The 18,431-nt window shown below is 40.6% G+C and overlaps 1 protein-coding gene across 1 annotated transcript in view; it reads right to left on the bottom strand.

Moving 5' to 3' along the window:
* The window catches only part of znf462 (zinc finger protein 462), a 50,902-nt gene that overhangs the window by 11,794 nt on the left and 20,677 nt on the right, over positions 1–18,431 (bottom strand). The window contains exons 2-7 of the mRNA XM_019275533.2: positions 16,240–16,490; positions 10,784–15,999; positions 9,968–10,102; positions 7,159–7,583; positions 5,447–5,565; positions 2,694–2,891 (exon numbers count right to left, since the gene is read on the bottom strand). Coding sequence (XP_019131078.2) covers positions 2,694–2,891; positions 5,447–5,565; positions 7,159–7,583; positions 9,968–10,102; positions 10,784–15,999; positions 16,240–16,450 — 6,304 coding nt within the window. The 5' untranslated portion in view covers positions 16,451–16,490. The remainder of the gene's footprint in view (positions 1–2,693; positions 2,892–5,446; positions 5,566–7,158; positions 7,584–9,967; positions 10,103–10,783; positions 16,000–16,239; positions 16,491–18,431) is intronic.

The raw sequence follows: 18,431 nt of genomic DNA, 5'->3' as shown, positions 1-18,431 counted from the left end.
TCTGCACTTTAACTAGGTAAGATTTTGAATGCAGGAGGATTATTACTGATTACTTATTTTAGTAGTATGTGTTAGTGTTTTTTACATTGCTGCATTGGTACTTAAAGTCTGTGTAAAGGCAATTCTGAAATTTCTTTCAAAATACATTAAATATGTTGGAAAAAGTTGCTGAAAACACGTGAAAAGACTTTGAACGATACATTACTGAAATGTGGAGTTAAAAGGTTAAAACCTTAAAAAAGTTTTTCAGTCCAGTATTCTTTGGGTGGTCCTAAAGGGTGGCTCGATGGCACGCTCAGGTCACCCTGAGCACGCCCCTGCACCCCTAGCAGAGAGATAGATGATGACGCTCAGAGCGTTTCAAAGTTAGTCATGTCCTTTTCTGAACTCATCTGACATGTTTCAAATGCTTCAAAATTGCTGCTTGACTGCTTCCACGAGTGGGGTGGGTTTCTGTTTTTCCTGGAGCTGAGAATACTGCTTGTTGTGACCTGATTTTGACACCTAATTTCATACATATTTTTAATCATTTAAATTTGGCTGGGTGGTTAATAAAACTTTGTTCTTTGGTCTTACAAACTCAGAACACAAATTTATTCTTGGGGTCTGTGTTATTTATCCACATTTACTCCGGAGATATTTATGGACATTATGGAGGAAAAATTTGTTCAAGCTACAAACATATTTCATGATTGTGTTTTTACCATTCAAACAATGACTGGAATTTAAAAAATATATATTCTCAGAGTATCTGTGTGCATATCCAAAATATTAAATAAAAAGTTATTGGCAGGCAGCAGATGATCCTTTCCTCCCTAAATAAGACAATAAGACAAGACTATCTGGAATTCCATCATGCTCACACAAAATGCCCCCCCCCCAACCTCCCTCACAGATACATAAGTATCACTACGACTGTTATTCGTCCCCTACGTCTCTCCCTTTCTCAAGAGTTTATAATATCAGTGAGCAAGCTCATCTTCTCGTCCTACTTTGAGCCTCCAACACATCAATAAATAAACCACAGTGACACTAATAGAATATCTATCCATGTGAAAAATGCTTCTTTCAGCACTCACAGTATGAGGAAGCATGGAAGAAAAGGGGGGGAAAAAAACTTCTTTTTAAACTTTAATTTTATAAAATGCCTGAGATCCAATTTCTCACTTTTGCAGCGGAGGCAGAGGAATTCACAAGAATCAAACAATGCCACAGTTGATTCATGCTTTTAATATCCTCTCTGCATTGTGAAGATGTATGGAGATGAGATAGCAGATGGAGAGCACAGCCTGTCATGAGGTGGTGATGTGTCTTCTTGAATGGATTAACGGTCAAAACTGTCTACTGCATTGCATAAATGAGAGGTGGAGATTGAGGAGGAAAATGCCTTAAAAATATTTCAAGGTTTACTTCAATGCAGCATAAAAGAAAGTGAGGATGTGGTTGGAGTTCAAAGAACTTGGGGAGGTTTTTGCAGCTACAAGTATAACTGCAGCTATACTCAAACCATTTCTGAAGAAATTAATGTAAAGAGCCAATCAAATGTTAATCATTTCAAAACAAAAGCTCTATTCCACTGCAAATCTCAGAATTTTAGACATTCAACTGAAGGTAGTTAGTTTGGCACGGTAGTGAGACATTCAATATGTCAGCTCTGCTCTTTCTCAATGCTTCACTTGTCTTGGTAGGGCACAGCTGACAGTGGTGGTTGGTGCATTGAGGAATGCTGCCCTGCTTCAGCTCCAGGGAAGATTCCACAGCTCCAGCAGCAAGGTGACAGCTGCTGCCAAGAACAGTCTGCAAGCTAAAGCCGTGCCTGCACAGCCACTAAAACACCTACAACACGGCATGGCATCAAGGAGTTTGCTGCTACACAGCCCTACAGTGAAGGTGTCTCTTTGATAGAAATATTCTGTTAAGAAAGGTGTCAGAATCAGACCTCAACTCCTCCTCATTATTTATTCAGTCTGAGCGCACAACCCTCTTCCCAAAGACAGACTTGTTGACGCTAAGTGCTGATTTTCCATATTTATATCTAGTAATGTGTTATAGTAATAATATAAAAAATAAAATAACCTTGGATGAAAATGCCTGGCAGAAAATGGACATGTTTTAGTTGTTTAAAAGTGCATTAAATGGCTCTAAATTTTTATTTGCTGATATATATATATTTGATGATATATGTATATAAGTGTGGTGTGTGTGTGTGTGTATATAATATATATATATAGTATAGATATATATATATATATATAGATATAGATATATATATAGTATAGAGAGAGAGAGAGAGAGAGAGAGAGAGAGAGACAATAGACAACTAATGCGTTACAATTATAGGAGATAAATTGGCAACTATTTGGATATTTGATAATCACTTCTTCATAATTTTTCACACAAAAATGCAAAAACATTCGCTGTTTTCTAGCTTCTCAAATGTGAGGATCTGATCTTTTTACTTTGTCATAGGTTAATGATAAATGTTAAATGAAAGATATTAGATATTTTATAGACCAAAAGGAAATAATATGAATAATATGGTGCCTTTTCTCCAAATCTAAGAAACTCTGTTTTAAAGATTTATGTAGAACAATGGACAAACAATGGATTTTATGCTTAATTGAGACTTTTCCAAATCTGGCTTGACAAGCCTATCACATCTTATATCTACAGTATTACAATGATATTATTACCATCTGGAGCCAAAGGAGTCTGCTCTGTGTTACTGGACAGCCGGGAGGGCCTGAGGGTGGCATGAGCAGCCTGGGTAGCAGCCCGAAGTTTGTGGAGGGTCAGGGCCTCACCATGGTCTCTCAGAGAATGCTCCTTCAGCTGGCTGATGGTCATGGAGGAGAAGGGGCACGACAAGCACTTGTACATGTGCTGTTCACCTGAAGGAAAATCAAGAAGCATAAGTCAACAACTTCACTAATATACGAAACTGAAATTGACTATACAGTGTTGAATGTCGCTTTCTTGTAAATGGTTGAAGACTCCTAATAAAAAACATAGTCATAATAAACACATCCTTCACCATACACAAAGTTATTCCCCCCTGAGCCAATCTGTAACAAATATGTCATCTTGTACTCACTTAGTGCTCCCCTTGGACTAATTAAGCATAATAGAAAAAAGTGTTGAGCTGCAACATTTATTGAAGTTCCATTAAAATTCAAACAGAAATGTCTTGAGGTATCACACATACACATGATCTCTGGAAATAATATATTAAGTCGGATCCACATTCTAACTGCTCAACATGCAGTTTCCTTGTAGGCAGTTTAGAAGTTACAAAACTGATTTTGTATTTACTGGACAAAAATCAACCGTGCACTATGTTAGATATATACAAATCTCACATTGCCAAAGGGAGGCGAGTCTGGAGAGGAGGTAAAATGTTCTTGGGGAACTTTTTCTGATTCGCATGAAGCTCGCCTCTCTCTGGCAAACATTACACAGATAAATGGACCAGATATTTGTTACACTTTGTTAATGGTTAATATGTGTGTGTAAACCGTCCATAAACTATTATAATTATTTGGACAGCTATTAAAATGTTTAAAGATGTAATTTCTTGTTAAATGGTTAAAAAAAAACATAATGTTAGGTTGATGTTCATCATAAAGTTGCAACAGACGTTCATAATGCTTTGTAAAATGTAAAATGTGTTGTGCCTTTATGAACACAGCCCATTCTGTATTTACATCACACATTAAAGTTCATTAACGTAATTATTTAAATCCAAACCACGATCTTTTCTTAAACCTAACTATGTTATTTTGCTGGCCAGATTTAACCAAAGTGCAACCATTTCACAACATTAACCACGTGTCAGAAAGCCTCTCTGGTGAATGTCATACATTTAGGGTGCTCAGTGAGTCTGTATGAGATGCAGAGGAGCGTGACAAAGCACGTCTGTCTTTGGCAAGCGTAATTCATGGCTTGTAAAGCAAATATAAACATTATTTGAATGGCTATCATAAAGCTGAAAATCATGTTTACAATACGGCAAACGGACAATAACTGCTTTGTAAAGCAGACATAAATATTTGAGTGAGTTATAAAGTTGCAACGGATGTTTACAATAGTAACACTTTATTTGATGGGCTGTGCAGACAGACACAACGCTGTCATGATCATCGCATGGCATCTGCTATGAATGAGTATGAATGTTTGACTGTTGTCATTTATTAAATTATGTATTTTGTAACACTGACTTTGTTTGAGATGTCTTTGTTATGACAACTTGACATTAAGACGTAACCTGTCATAAACATGACGTAACAGGCCAGTATCCAGCTTTTTAGCTGTATGTGTTAACATCACATTAAACTGTCATATGTGGTTGGCTTATGTTATAGAATTAGTAAACATAGTAACATTATTAATTGTCATTTCAGTGTTTGTTAAACATTTCTCTTAAGTTAAATGAACTATCAATATACCATTTATTAATGATGGGTACGCTTGTTAGCTAGTTCGGCTGCTTGTTGTTGTTTTTCAGTGAAAATGGCAAAGGACAAGTGATTGCAAAAGTCGGTCAGTGAATAAAAGACACTGAATAAAGTGTTGTACATATTAGAGAGCCATGGATATGACTATGCTGTAACTGTGTGCGTTGGCAAACACTTTGCTAGAGTTTTAAATACTTTGGATACCCTGGAAGATTTATAGTACCTTGCTTCCTGTAACTGTTTGAATACAGCCCATAAAGTGGCAACCAAATCTGATCTGACTGATAAATATTTTTACTAGAAGTGGTTTAATTAGGAAAAAGACAATCAATCCAAAGTTGCCACAAAATGTACAAAATCACCCAAACTTTACTTTTCAAATGCAAATCACACAGTCAAAATTGGTTTGTGTCAATTATCCATAGCAGTTGTTAACTCTTACTGCTGTTTCTTGTTCTCTCCAATCAGACAGTGAGAGCATTCATATGGCTTTTCTAGTTTGACAGTCTTAAGATTGTTTCTTTTGCTCCTGTATTGACCACTCAGGTGTATCTTTTTTGCATTAGCTTGAATGTCTGTGCCTTTGTCTGCTTTGTCGGGCTCCCTCAAAAACTAAAAACACAACCACAGGCGAAGAATCACATCTAACTAAAGGCACCTGTATGCTTTTGTAGCATGCTGTTCCCAAAGAAACAATATTAAGACTAAATTCATTTGGATTATTTGTGCTACAATCCAAATATAATTCTTTTGGATGTGTAATTAGGTGTATCTAATGGACCCAGTGAATGGTGAAGCTGCTCCTCCAGCTTATCCACTGGTTGCATTGTGCTGGATAAGCTAAATCAAGCACAGTGTCTTTATGTGGAAGATGATAAACAGGAGGCTGCTATTCTGGCCCGGGAATACTTAGTTAGTCATGGATACAGCTGCAAGACGTAATTTAATGTATGTGTGTGTGTGTGTGTGTGTGTGTGTGTGTGTGTGTTTACCTGTGTGTGCCTTGTGCAGGTGGCTCTTCAAGCGACTCACGTAGGCAGATTTAAAGGGGCAGAGTTTGCACTTGAAGGGCTTGTGGTGCCCGTGGTGAGACTGCACATGTCTGTCCAGACTGGAAACAAAACACACACACACACACACACACACACACACAAACAAGAACACAGAAAATGAGATAAGAGGACAAAAGATGTAAAAAAAAATAAAATACAATAAATAGATGAAATCGGGACAAAAGGATAGCAGATAGACAGAGAAAGTGACAAGACTAGTAGAGGAAAGAAAGAGAGAGAGCTCTACTCCATGGCATCCACTGTGGTGATTTCAACAGCAGGGATTTTCAGCAGCATCTAAAGCGCTCACTTCTGTTTACCTGTCTGTTTAACAGCCCCACCAATTTCCAATGACTACAGAACAAGGAGCCATGGGGTGAACTCATCTACCCACAATCCCCTGGTGGGAATGAGTGCGTGAGTGCCTGTGGGGACGGTGGCTGTGTTTTTAATGCCAGCCTCCTAGGTGGCATGGGAATGCGGCTTCTTTCTGGGTCAGGGCACATACAGTACAGAGGGATTACACCTGGGAGCTCAGAGGAGATGAGGACTCTCTCTTTCCCCTCTCGCTCTGTGATGGATAAAACAAGTCACACTACCAAAATGCCTGTCTCTCTGTAATGTTTGTCTTACTCTCCTAGGAGGCAGGAAATCTTAGAGAAGATTGAAGATTCAAAGGGCTTTGTGGTAGGGTAAACACAGCAAGGTGTAAAATTGTACTGTGTACAAAATGAGTTTAACATCCTGTTGATTTGCAGAACAGCTGGTGTAAGACTGCTAAGGTATATAAACTACGTACTGCCCACATTTTAAGGGTGCTTGTGATCTATTACTGAATAATATCAGCAATTATTTTATGTCTTTCTATAAATGGCAGCTGATCTTTAGCCATTTTCCTGCTGCTAAATTATCATGGCTCAAATGTCCAAAAATTAACTTTCAAAATGTAAACCTCTAGGTCTGCCAGGTAACAAAATAGTTAGAAGTTAAAAGTTATAATCCTTAAGATTACCACAAGAACAAACCAGTCAGTATGTTTTCAACAACTGCCATTCAAGGTATTTACGTTCTACCTCAAAATATTGTATTTTTTTTTATTGTTTGTGGCAGGGTCCACTATTCCTACACTGGATTTAAATTGACTTTACATGCATGAAGGAGTCACAGAAAATGTTTACCGTCCCCTCTCTCACAGCCATATCGCAGCTATATTAATAGTAAGTTATTACTAATGCAAACAAATACTTCTTACTGATGCACCTTCACATTAAAAGCACTCAACTGGCAAACCACAAGGGTGCTTTTACTGTGAAGTCGACACAGAAAAACACAGTTTAGAGCTTCAGAGCTGAGTTTAAGTTCAGAGCTGGCCGCAGCATCATTTACAATTGCTTGTAAAATTGTTTCTATTTTTATATGCAGGGAGTAATAGAACAAGAAAAAAGGTGCCACAAAAGCAACACTCTCTGTTGTATTTCTGAAAATGTAGCTGCTTAATGAATGTTTGCATCTGCGTCAAGTGTCAACCACACCTGCTGGTACCACTGGTAACCACAGGTGTCACTATATCAACCAGGATTAAAACTTCAATTAACTTTTCTGATAAGTAAGGGGACTCTATTGTAGGGGACTATTGTATCCTTCCTACTTACTTGTGTCTGAAGGGTGAGACGAACTGGCAGTACTGGCAGCTGTATTTGTCTTCTCTGCTGAACAGTGCCATGGCTGAGTGGCTCCTCTCATGGGACCTCAGTCCCTGCATGGACATAAAGACTCGGTCGCACTGGGCACATGGGTGTCCCCCTGCAGTTAATCGCTGCTTAAGTTGCTCCTCTGACACCACAGCCCTTGCTGCAGCCACTAGGGCCGCCGCCCTTCCTTCCACGACATTCGTTTCTGGCTCCAGTGTCTCTGCAGCAACAGCAACACCACCAGACACTGTGGAAAGGTGTTGTGGACCCATCATTGCGGATGCGGGTCTCTCGAGATCATCCGCTTCAGCTGCTTCATCCTCTTCCAGGTCGCCATTAGTTAGGCTCTCTGAAGGCAGTGTCAGGGGAACCTCGCTGACCTCTTGCTGCAAAACAAAGAGAAGCTGTTGAATAATCTTTCTGTGCCTGCTGATTTTTTCTGTCAAGGTCTTTTTGTTTTGCAGATGCACACCGCTGCAATAAAAGAAAAGATTAAGGGTAACAATTTATTTGGATAGTCAATGTTGATATTCCAACGATAACCAACTACCAGATGACAAAAATACCTGTTCACTCAAGTATCACTTAAGAGTCTGGCACTTCTAACCCTTTTCCTGAGATCAGCCAAATCACACAGTGCATAAGCAACAGTTAAGCATCTGTCTCACAGCTCTGCTTCTGTCTTTGCTGCATCAGCACAATCATTCTCAGGTAAGTTTCAGTCACAGCTCTCTCTCTCTCTTTCTTTGTCTCTTCTCACCTGCTGTATTGTCAGATGAATACATTTATGCTTGAGTACTGACTATTAGAAGATCAACATGTGGGTATATCACTGACCCGAAAGCCTTTCTGTGCAAAACACTTCAAGCTGCAGTGTCAGCCTACATGAGGGCAAGACAAAAATGTTTCAGGTCCAAGAGCAAATGACTAAAAAACATTAAGTCCAGTATAGACAAGCCCCAACAGGGGCTAACTCATCCCCTGACCTGAAACTATGTAGTCTGCCAGTTTACGTCAATAATGAGTTGATTGCACTATTGAAATGGAATGTGACATGATCTCCGTCTAGGAGCTTTGATACTTATCATTCCTCCATATTTTTTTTTCATGCATCTCTCAACTGCTCTAAGAAGAGCATGTAGAAGAACCACAATAAAATTCTTCAATCCCAACCAACCCTACCTTATACAAAAACACAAACATTTATTCTAAGTGATTAATAATCTTTGTCTGTTTGGCTTCTACACCTGTTTCATTACTAGCTGCTGCTGCTAAATCATCCAGAGAAGGAATGGAAGAATACAACTACAACAAAAGAGATAAAGAGCTAAACCAGAAGACCTTGCACATTCTACCAACAATAACACAAAGCCAACAAAACTCCACCATCTATTTCTTATTCCTCCATCTGCTGGAGTGCAAGCTCTGTTCTGTAGTCGTCACAAGTGGACAGACAATCACCATGACTTTTTTATTGCCCCAAGGAAGCTCATTCTTTCAGTGGAAGGACCTGACCCTGCACTTCATGCAGCCATAAATAAGATGTGGCATCCACAGGCCCAACCTTGCCATCCAGTCTGCCCTGACTGCACTGTCAGCCTGTTCTTCATCCAACTATATTAGAAGCCATTGCAGAAATGAAACTGTATTCATGATACTATAAAAAGCAACATTCATTTTTACCCTCTGCAATGTATAAAACATACAGTATATTCCATCTGGTAGAAATGTTGTACATCATCATGGTCATTGTATTGTAGACCATGAATGCTTGGAGCTAACTCATAAGCCTTGCAGGGTAAGAGCCACTAGCTGCACTAGTTAACATGTTATCCACTATACTTATACCTAAAAGTCAGCGTTGCAACAGAAATACTTCACTGTGTCATTCTCAGTGGCACCGAGCCATCTCATCTTAAATATGTAACAGACAGACAGAGTGTCTAACAGAAGAACCAGGCCTCCGTTTGGGTAAGGCATTGGATCCTTAGGCCTGTTCCCCTCACTGGCAGCCTCAGTGGAATACTAATGTTCGAACGGTTACCCGCCGCTGCCCTAAAAGTTATGGCTCACCACTCCACTCCTCCCCCCTCCACTGCAATGGGACAGCATTGCTTGTTTCCTCTGGGGGAAGCTGACAGACTGTCTACCCAGAAGCCCCTGTCAGTAATAAACAAAATGGGAAGCAGAACTCAAGTTCAGTAAAACAGATCACTGCAGAGCTCAGAGGATGAGGGTTAGATTACAAGACAGAAGCACTGGGGACTGATAAAATGTGTCTTGTATTGTTGTATTGTAAGTATTGTTTAAGAAAATCTAATGTTGATACAGCTGGCTACAAATGAACTTAGCAAAGAAACAGCTTACTTGGTGCTAATCTAACAAAATCTGCCAACCAGTACTACTATCACATATTAATTTCCCCTGTTTTCAACAAGCTGTGAAGTAAAGCTAGCTGCACTGAGTCTGAATTTCTATTTACCTTACCCATTCAAATTATATTAAGGCTTAAAGTTACACATAATTACATAATTAGTGTGGCCCCTTTGATTGATGGGTGTGCACCATTACAGGTGGCTTGTTTGAGCACCCAGGTGTTATTCAGCCTGCCTTAATACCACCGATGATCCACATCTTTGATGATCTTTAGACAAGGTGGGAGGCAGAAGAGGCAGGACTGCCAACACTCTGCAAAAACAATGTCTCTCAATGCATTTTACAAACATTTTACTCTAACAGCAATTGAGAATGAAAAAACAAATATATTTACCTTGATATGTCCCTCTTTGACCTCTCCATACTGAACATGTTTCCGAAGGTGGTTGCAGATGGCTCTGAGGGTTGGGTGCACCTCTATGCAGAAGTTACACCTGAATCCTATAGGTGTTTTATTTACAGGGCTTTCCTGTTCACAGAAAAAGAATGACAGGAAGAACTTGTTTTAGCTGTTTGACACCTTTTTCGACATTGATTTATGAAGGGAGATGTTTAACTTTAATTAAACTATTTAACCTTTTAAGGACATCAACAGTGCCATTAATGACTATGAATCAATCTAAGCCAGCTGATTTTATTTTTTATTTTCTCTGTATGAGATTTACTTGTTCTCCATGAAGTTAGAGATTGTCACTGTTCTCAGATATACATTAAAATTAGATAAATGGTATTTTTAATGAACTTATTATGAAACCAATTATCACACCTCATTATCATTATGCACTGTTATATGTTCCTGGTGACATTGAAGGGGCAATTCGAAACACATAATTATCTCTTTAATTTAATTTTGGCAGAATGGGACTACTTTGGGTACAACTGCAGTAATTATGGATTTATAAAGTCATGTTATGATAAATTAACAATACTCTCAGTGAAACATTATGTCTCTATAAGACCTTTTCCATGGATTTTTTTAAACACCATGGGAGCCTAAGACTTCAAAGAGGTCAGGAACACCTTTAGTATGATAGACACTGGTAGTTGTATGACATCAAAAGATTCAGAGTATGTTATCAGACATTGATGTAAAAGAAAAATTCGATTTTTACATTTACAAGGTTTAATGGAGACCTATATCCCTGCTCACCTTCTCAGGTTTGATCTCAGGTAGTTCTGTGGTCTTCTGTTTGCTGAGAAGCTGCCTCCTCCTCTCCTGTCTCATGGCCCTCTTCTGAAACTCCTCATTGTGGTTCAATAGATGCTTAGCGAGAATTGGGAGAGCCAAGAACTTCAGCTCACAGTGAGAACACTGGTACAACTCAGAGTCTTCATCGCCGGGACCGGGTGATACCACAAAGTCTCTCTTCAAGTCAATGCTATGGTGGTCGTTGTAGTGCAAAGAGAGCAGCTCACTTGTGCTGAAGGACATCCGGAAGCATTTTAGACACTTGAATGGCAGCCAATCAACCTCGCTGTCCTGCTCAGGTTCAAGCGGAACCTCCAGCATTTCCTTGTCTTCCTCTGCCGCTGCACTGACAGCAGTCTTCTCAGGTTCTTTGGCATAGATAACAGTGAAGTAGCGACCAAGCTTGCTAGCATGCTGCTTTTTGGGGAAGACACCTGGGTGGCGTTTAATATAGTGTGAGACAATGCTCTTTCTGCTGAAGGCCTGGAAGGCACAAAGAGAACACCTTCGTCTCTCCACAGCTAAACGCAAGTCCTCACTCATTTCTGAATTCTCCCCTTCTGATGGTGGGGTTGCCACCACTTTGTTAGGCTTTTCAGTCATGGTCTTGGAAGCAGCCAGACAATGGGTGTAATAGGCATCGATATCATGCCGTTTCTGGTAGTGTGCTGCCAGGCCTTTGCGTATAGGGTTTGTGTACGAGCACAGAGCGCATTTGAAAACATTGTTTTTACCCTCTGGCTGAGCACGGACATTGTTGTGCTTGATACGATAGTGTCGAGCGATGCCTTTCCTGGTGGAGCAAAAGTATTTGCAGAGCTGACACTTGAATATAGCATGTTTCTCAGTCTTATTGATGGGTAACTGAGAGAGGGCAAGGTCCAATTCACTGACCTCCTGGACTTTTGCTGCACTTGATATATTACTAGCACTGCATTCAGCTACTGGCTCTGTTTCTTTACTGGGAGAGAAACACATAGAGGGAGCGAACATATCAGAGGCTGACTGATTGTGATATTTCTCATAATGGATTTTGAGTTTCTCCAGTGTCCCATGTGTGTACGGGCACATTTTGCATCTGTAAGCGCCATAGCCCTGCCTTTGGGTTTTGCACTTGTCATCTCCTTCATTTAAGTCAGCAATTTGCTCTATATCATCTGCAAAGTCTTCTGCAGTGACTTTCACTAATGGGTGTCTTTTCTGATAGTGAGTTAGGACACCATGGATCCGGGAATTGACATAAGGACAGTGACGACATTTATACACCGAACTGGGATTGATGTCTGCCTCCTGTGCAAAATCTGCAGCTTTTACTTTCATGCCTGGGTGTTTCTTTCCATAGTGGGTTAGGAGGCCATGGAGACTGTTGTACTCTGACAGACATACAGTACACTGATAAGGATTGTTAGAGATGGAAAGACGTGGATGCAAAGGATGGGGATTGCTTTCTTGAGGTGGGGTAGCAATGACCAATGCTCCATCATCTTCAATAGGCTGGCAATCCAAAGACACATGTTCTTTGACAACCTGCTGGTGTATATTTTCAGCTGAGCCATTTCCTTTGATGATATCCAAAAGCACAGATTCATCCCCTTTAATGGCCCATGGGTGGACTGCCTGATAGTGACTAGTGATGTCCCATATTGTACAGGCCTCAAAGGCACAGTCTTTGCATTTATAATGTTTAGCTTCCATATTTCCCCCTTGTTGGGTGGTCTCTGGACCAGCCCATAGCTTGCTGGCCATGTAGGTGTAATCAACATTATGCTCAGGATGGCGTCTTTGGTAATGAAGCAGCAGGCCTTGGGGTTCAGCGTGGGAGTAAATGCACCACTCACAGTGGTAGCCAGCCTCCAGAATGCCATCTTGGTAAGCCCAGTGTAAAATGGTCATGGCTGTGGCTTTCACAGTGGGGTGCTCTTTCTTCAGATGCTTCTTTAGGGCATAGACATAAGGAGATGTGTAGGAACAGTGTCTGCACTTAAGGGAACGCAGCAATGTAGCGTTTTCAGAGTCTGGAGGGGCTGGAGTCATGGCAGAAGATACACTGCTCGACTGAACCATCTGTGCACGCTCACGCTGACTCCGGACAACGGCAGTGTGGCGACGTACAAGGTCTGCATTGGCCTTGGTTTCCCTATGCTTTTTCTGGTAATGAATAAGCACTCCTTTTACAGTGCGGTTGCCATAATCACAGTGCTGACAAAAGAACAGCTCATCCTCACCTTTCTCACCACTGCCTGGTTTAGGACTTGAGTTGTTAGCTCCATCGTGACCGTTGTTTTGAAACTGCTTCAGAAAATGTTTGGGAGTTGCAATTTGCAATTCATCCATTAATTTCATCAGACCAGGGGTGGGGGCACCATGTTTGATGTATTTTGCTGTCACTTTTACTTCTGGGTGTCTCTTCTGATAATGGACCAATACCCCAACAACAGATCTGTTGCTGTACACGCAGTGTTTACAGTAGTACATCTCTTCATCTGATCCATACAGTGCTGCGCTTGGTTGTTTCGGAGGTGTAGACATGCTGAGATTATATGAAGAGTTTCCAACAGACTGTGACTGATCCACTGAGATGACTTTCATGGTTTTCTGTATACGGAAGTAAGACGCCTTTTGCTCTGGGTGTTTCTTCTGATAGTGGACTAGAACAGAGTGCATGTTGGGACTGGCAAAAGAGCACACATCACAATCATAGACAACAACATTGCCACCCACAGATTCTTTCAGAGGGTCTGTCTCAGGAGTGGCTTCAGGGGTCTTGGAGACTGTTTTCAACACTGGGCTGGAGGATGACCTGGGGGTTGATGTAGCTGAGTTAAAATTTTTGGGGCCAGAATTTAATATTTCCCTCAGGGTTTGTGATTCACCTGTCTTGTGGGACTGCTCCACTACATAGCTGGAGAAGATCATAGCATTGTTAATTTTCACTGTAGGATGCATTCTTTGGTAATGGGGCATGAGGCTCCTGACATTGGGGCTTGTGTACGAACAAAAGCGACACATGTATACCAGATTTGGTTGGTTGAAGTTGAGCACATTACTTGCTTCGGGGTGGTGATCCATGTAGTGTTGGTGTAGATCGTTGTAATTTGTGTATTCAATGTAGCACTCTAAGCAGCGAAAGACTGCACTCTGGTCCTCTGGGTCTAAAATGTACTTAAAGCTGAACTTGATGTAAGGGTGCATCCTCTGGTAGTGGGTGCTGACGCTACGAGCTGATTTGTTGTGGTAATCACAGTGCTTGCAGTAGAAACGTGTAGTTCCTGGTTCCTCTGAATAATCAGCGTTCTCTTGGATAGTACTGTCACTTGGGTCAACAGAGATGTTTTCGCTATCATCTGAGAGGGTCAGGGATATAGGAATGTTTCTAGGTTTTGACTTAGGGTTGCTTTTTCTTTTTCCTATCCTGCCTCCCTCTTGAGAGATCATTGATTCTCTTGCATGATGATGTTGAGTGTTATAGGTGAAGACAGGGTTTTTATTGTCATGGTCTTTATCCTCTTTATCAGCAGTGGCATGGTTTTCTCCTGCATCTTCATCATCCATGTCATCTAGGTTTATGATCATGTCCTGTTGGCTTTGGCTTATCTTACTTTGAAGGTTACTGGCAATTTCATCAATTCTAGTTCTCTTCTTAACTGAGGACAAATCCAAAGGTAAGTCATTAATGGACTTCCTGGCTCTTTTCCCTGTTACTAAGGGCTTTTTGGTGGCAAGTCCTAAAATGGAGGTCTGGGTTTTTTGTAGAAAGATTGGAGAAGCGTCCACTTCAGAGTCTGGCTGGTCAGTCAGCTGGCTTTCAAAGACAGTTGCATCTAGGTCATCACAGTAGGAATGCTTATGCTGCTGGTGAACCCTCAGACCTTTCAGAGTGGTGGTAGAGAAGCTGCAGAGGGTGCAGCGATGAGGATTCTGCTGGTCATTCGGTGTGCTGGTTATCTTTTTTCCATTGACTTTGGAACTTACATTACCTCCATTAACTGGCTCTGCAGCACTGTCATTCTGAGGATCTGGGCTATCACTTGTTAGGTCCATGGTCTCTAAATCTGTGGAATTGTGGCTCTGTTTGTGCGTGCCGAGTTTAAGAGGGCTGGTGCAAATAAACGGGCATTCATCACATTTATACACTGTGGTTTTACCAGAAAGGTGAATGTTTTCAATATGGCGGGAGATGCTCCGCCTGTGCATGGTGAGGAAGGAGCAGAAAGGGCACTGAAATCGGTTCATGTACTTTCTGAATGGTATTCCTTTAGTCTCCAGTAATTTATTATCATCATCAGTTAAAAGCTGCTTTGCATCTGCTGACAGAGTCCCAGTATAGCTGGGATCATCCATGTCACCCAGCTCTTCGTCGTCATCGTCATCTTCTAAGCTGCTCCTAGAGTCTTCCTCATTGAGTAAGTTGGCATCCATCTCTATGACACTGTTGGAGACATCAGTTGAAGCAAACCTCTTGGACAAAATCGAGGAACCTGTGCTGTTTGGTGTTACTGCACTCATCTGTGCATATTCAAAGGATGAGATCTCAGGGAGTGGTTTTTCCGATGTGTTTTCTGCTGTTATTCCTGCTGACTCTTCATTTCCAGTTAAACTCATCTTTAAACTAGTTGGACTTTGAGAAGCAGAGGGAGAATCTGGTTTGGGTGAGCTTGCACTTGCCTCCCCTTCCAGTTCCGCAATGCAGGAAACTATCTTGACCTTGTCGCTGTGTTCTTTCACCACGTGATTAGTCCAGCTGTCCTTCTGGTCAGTCTGATAGTCACACCATTCACAGGCAAATGTTCCCTTCATGAGTCCACCGGCTGAGTCAGATTCATCTCCAGCCTCTGTGGAAGGATCAGCACACTCTATGGGAACTTTGTTATGATACATTAGTTGGTGTTTGACTATCCTTGCTTTGCGTGGAGACTTGTATGTGCAATACTGACAGGAATACACTTTTGAATGGTCATTGTGCATTATAACGGTGTAGCTGGGCTGCTTAGCTGTCTGTGAGGAGATACTTGCATCTGAATCCTCCTCTATAACATTATGCACTTTTTTGGTGTGGTTTCTTAAGAATGATTTCGATCTGAAGTAACGGACACAGAACTTGCACTGGTAAAACGGCAGATGGGTTTCAGCTGTCTGCTTTTGTGATGTTTGGCTGGAATTGTCAGTAGAGTTGGGGCCTAAAGAAGAAGAGAAGAAGAGAAAGTAAGCGAGATGCCAGCTCAGAATGGTTCATCAGTAAGTCAGTTCATTTGACTACTATTATTTAGACTTTCAATAAAACCAGCATCAAACATTTCATGCTACTTAATAAAATATGCAACTATGTGACTGTGAAGAGTTCTATGAAACAGAAAAAGAAATATTTTCTAATCCTGAACAAATTAACTGTAACATCTGAATTCATGTGGTAGGCATACTTATTCCAGCTTTAGAAGGCGCATAATCCTTGTCAAGCTTATCCTCATATTCCTCCTCTTCCTCCTCCTCTTCCTCCTCATCTTTCAGAGAGTCAGACTCATCTGCATCTGCAGGCTGGAGGAAAACAGTGTGCACTTCCTGAATGTGGGTCTTCAAGTCATCATATGACTCGGCACGGAAGTCACAGCCATCACACTGCAATACCTCCATCACTAAAAAAGGGGAGCACTCCCTGGAAAATCAGGGAAACCTACAAAGAAACAGACAGAGAAAGTAATCAGGAGGGCTAGCAGCAAAAGAGTACACGGTAGAATAGATGTCTATGTCTGTGTAAATGCAATTCCATGTTTTCTTTCAAAACACAATAAATGTTGGAAACATGATGGAATATTTTTGAATTGCAACACTTATACGTACAGCTAGCTATGCCCTCAACATCAACATGAAACAGCTCCATTACTTCATTTTAATTTAAAAAACAACAACTAAGTGATGAAGAAGAAGTGGATTGTGAAGGGCCATATTGATGGAGACGTGAAAATAATACAGTAATTACGGTAACGTTAGGTGACGTGGTGCACAGTAATGTGATTTTATATCGTGTATTAACATAATCACGCTAAGGTTTCTCATCATTTTCATGTGTGTTATCTAATGTCAGTTAATGTAACACCGGTAACGGGACACGGGATGTATATGCAACAGTAGCTTGTAGCTATGACAGGGAATATATGTAGTCAGATCTGAGTTTACGTTTGTCGGTAACGGCGCACACGGATGAGAGACACCTGCCTGGGTCTGACCACCTGCTGGGTGTGCCGTGCTGCCGGTGATCTCCCCCCTCGCTTCATGAAAAAACCGCAATAGACCAATAACCGCAAAGTGACGACAGACAGCGTTTCACTGAGATACATGACTTATGTACATTTAGACAGAGAAAGAAAGACGGTTCAGTGGACATGACCCCACAGTCCTGGAGCTGAGAGTACTTCCCATTTTTACCTGATTTTGACACCTAATTTCATAAACTAAGCATTCAAATTTGGCTTGGTGGTTAATAACACTTTCTTCTTTAGTCTGACAAACTCAAAACACATATTTATTTTGTACTTTACACAGACTTTCAGTAGTTCTCTAAAAAAAAGTAATTTGTGAGAATCATGTTAAAATATTTGAATCCACTGGTGAACTTCCATTTAAAGTGCAAGTAAGGGTCAACAGGACTTCAGGACTAATATTGTCCTGTAATAATTCCATATTCAGTGTACAGTGAACAATCCCTTCCACAAAAATAAGCTTTGTGATGGTTCAGCATGATTATCAATGTTCCTGCTGTGAACAAAGAATAATCAAGAGCAGGATGGATGACACATCGTTTCCACTAACAAGTCAGACAGTGGCCAGCGAAAGATATAATGCTTTCAAATGTTCATGATTATGTGCTCAAAAGACATCCTTCTAAAACAGAGTGTCATTTGCTCCTTTTATAGAGCCGTTTCCAAAATGCTGTCAATTTGGCACTGGGGTAAAAAATGTTTTTTGGATTACACTGTGTGACTGTAATTTCAGTAAGGATTAATTAAGACAACATGATGAGCATTTCTTTCCTTATAATTGCTTTGATATTGAATAACTGTGGAAGTGATGATATGGTAAACCAAAGGCTGAAGTTTGCAAAATTTTAATAAAATCTAAACCACCAACTCCATGCAAATTGAAATTATTGAGCTCATATTTTTTTTAATTAAATAAAGAAGAGATATTTGTCCAATTGCACACAACTGCAACACATTTCTATTGTCTCATTATGAAGGCAAAACCACACTGATACATGGAAGAGTCGCAAATACATAAAAAAAAAATGAAAATATTTTTGCCTAGAGCTGTCCACAAACTCTCATAGAAAGCCTCACAAAAACATAACAAAGGAGAATTCAGCAGATGCTGATGTTACTCAGAATACTAAGAAGGTCCCATTTTTTAGCATAGCATCATTCCAAGAACAATGGAGGGACTGAGGAGGGATTATGGGCTGATTTGTCCCATTTTTATTACCTTGGGATAAGCAACAGCTGGAGAGCAGCTCCACAAGCTCAGTATTTAGAGCAGACTATTCCATCAGATTGTATCAACTGCTCTGAAATAAGATTGAATGAATCAACTGAGAGATGAAGGCTTTGTGTCTCTGGGC

This window comes from Larimichthys crocea, chromosome IX, assembly GCF_000972845.2.
Source record: "Larimichthys crocea isolate SSNF chromosome IX, L_crocea_2.0, whole genome shotgun sequence".
NCBI lineage: Eukaryota > Metazoa > Chordata > Actinopteri > Sciaenidae > Larimichthys > Larimichthys crocea.
The sequence above is the reverse complement of the archived record's forward strand: the minus strand, read 5'-3'. Positions and strand labels throughout refer to the sequence as shown.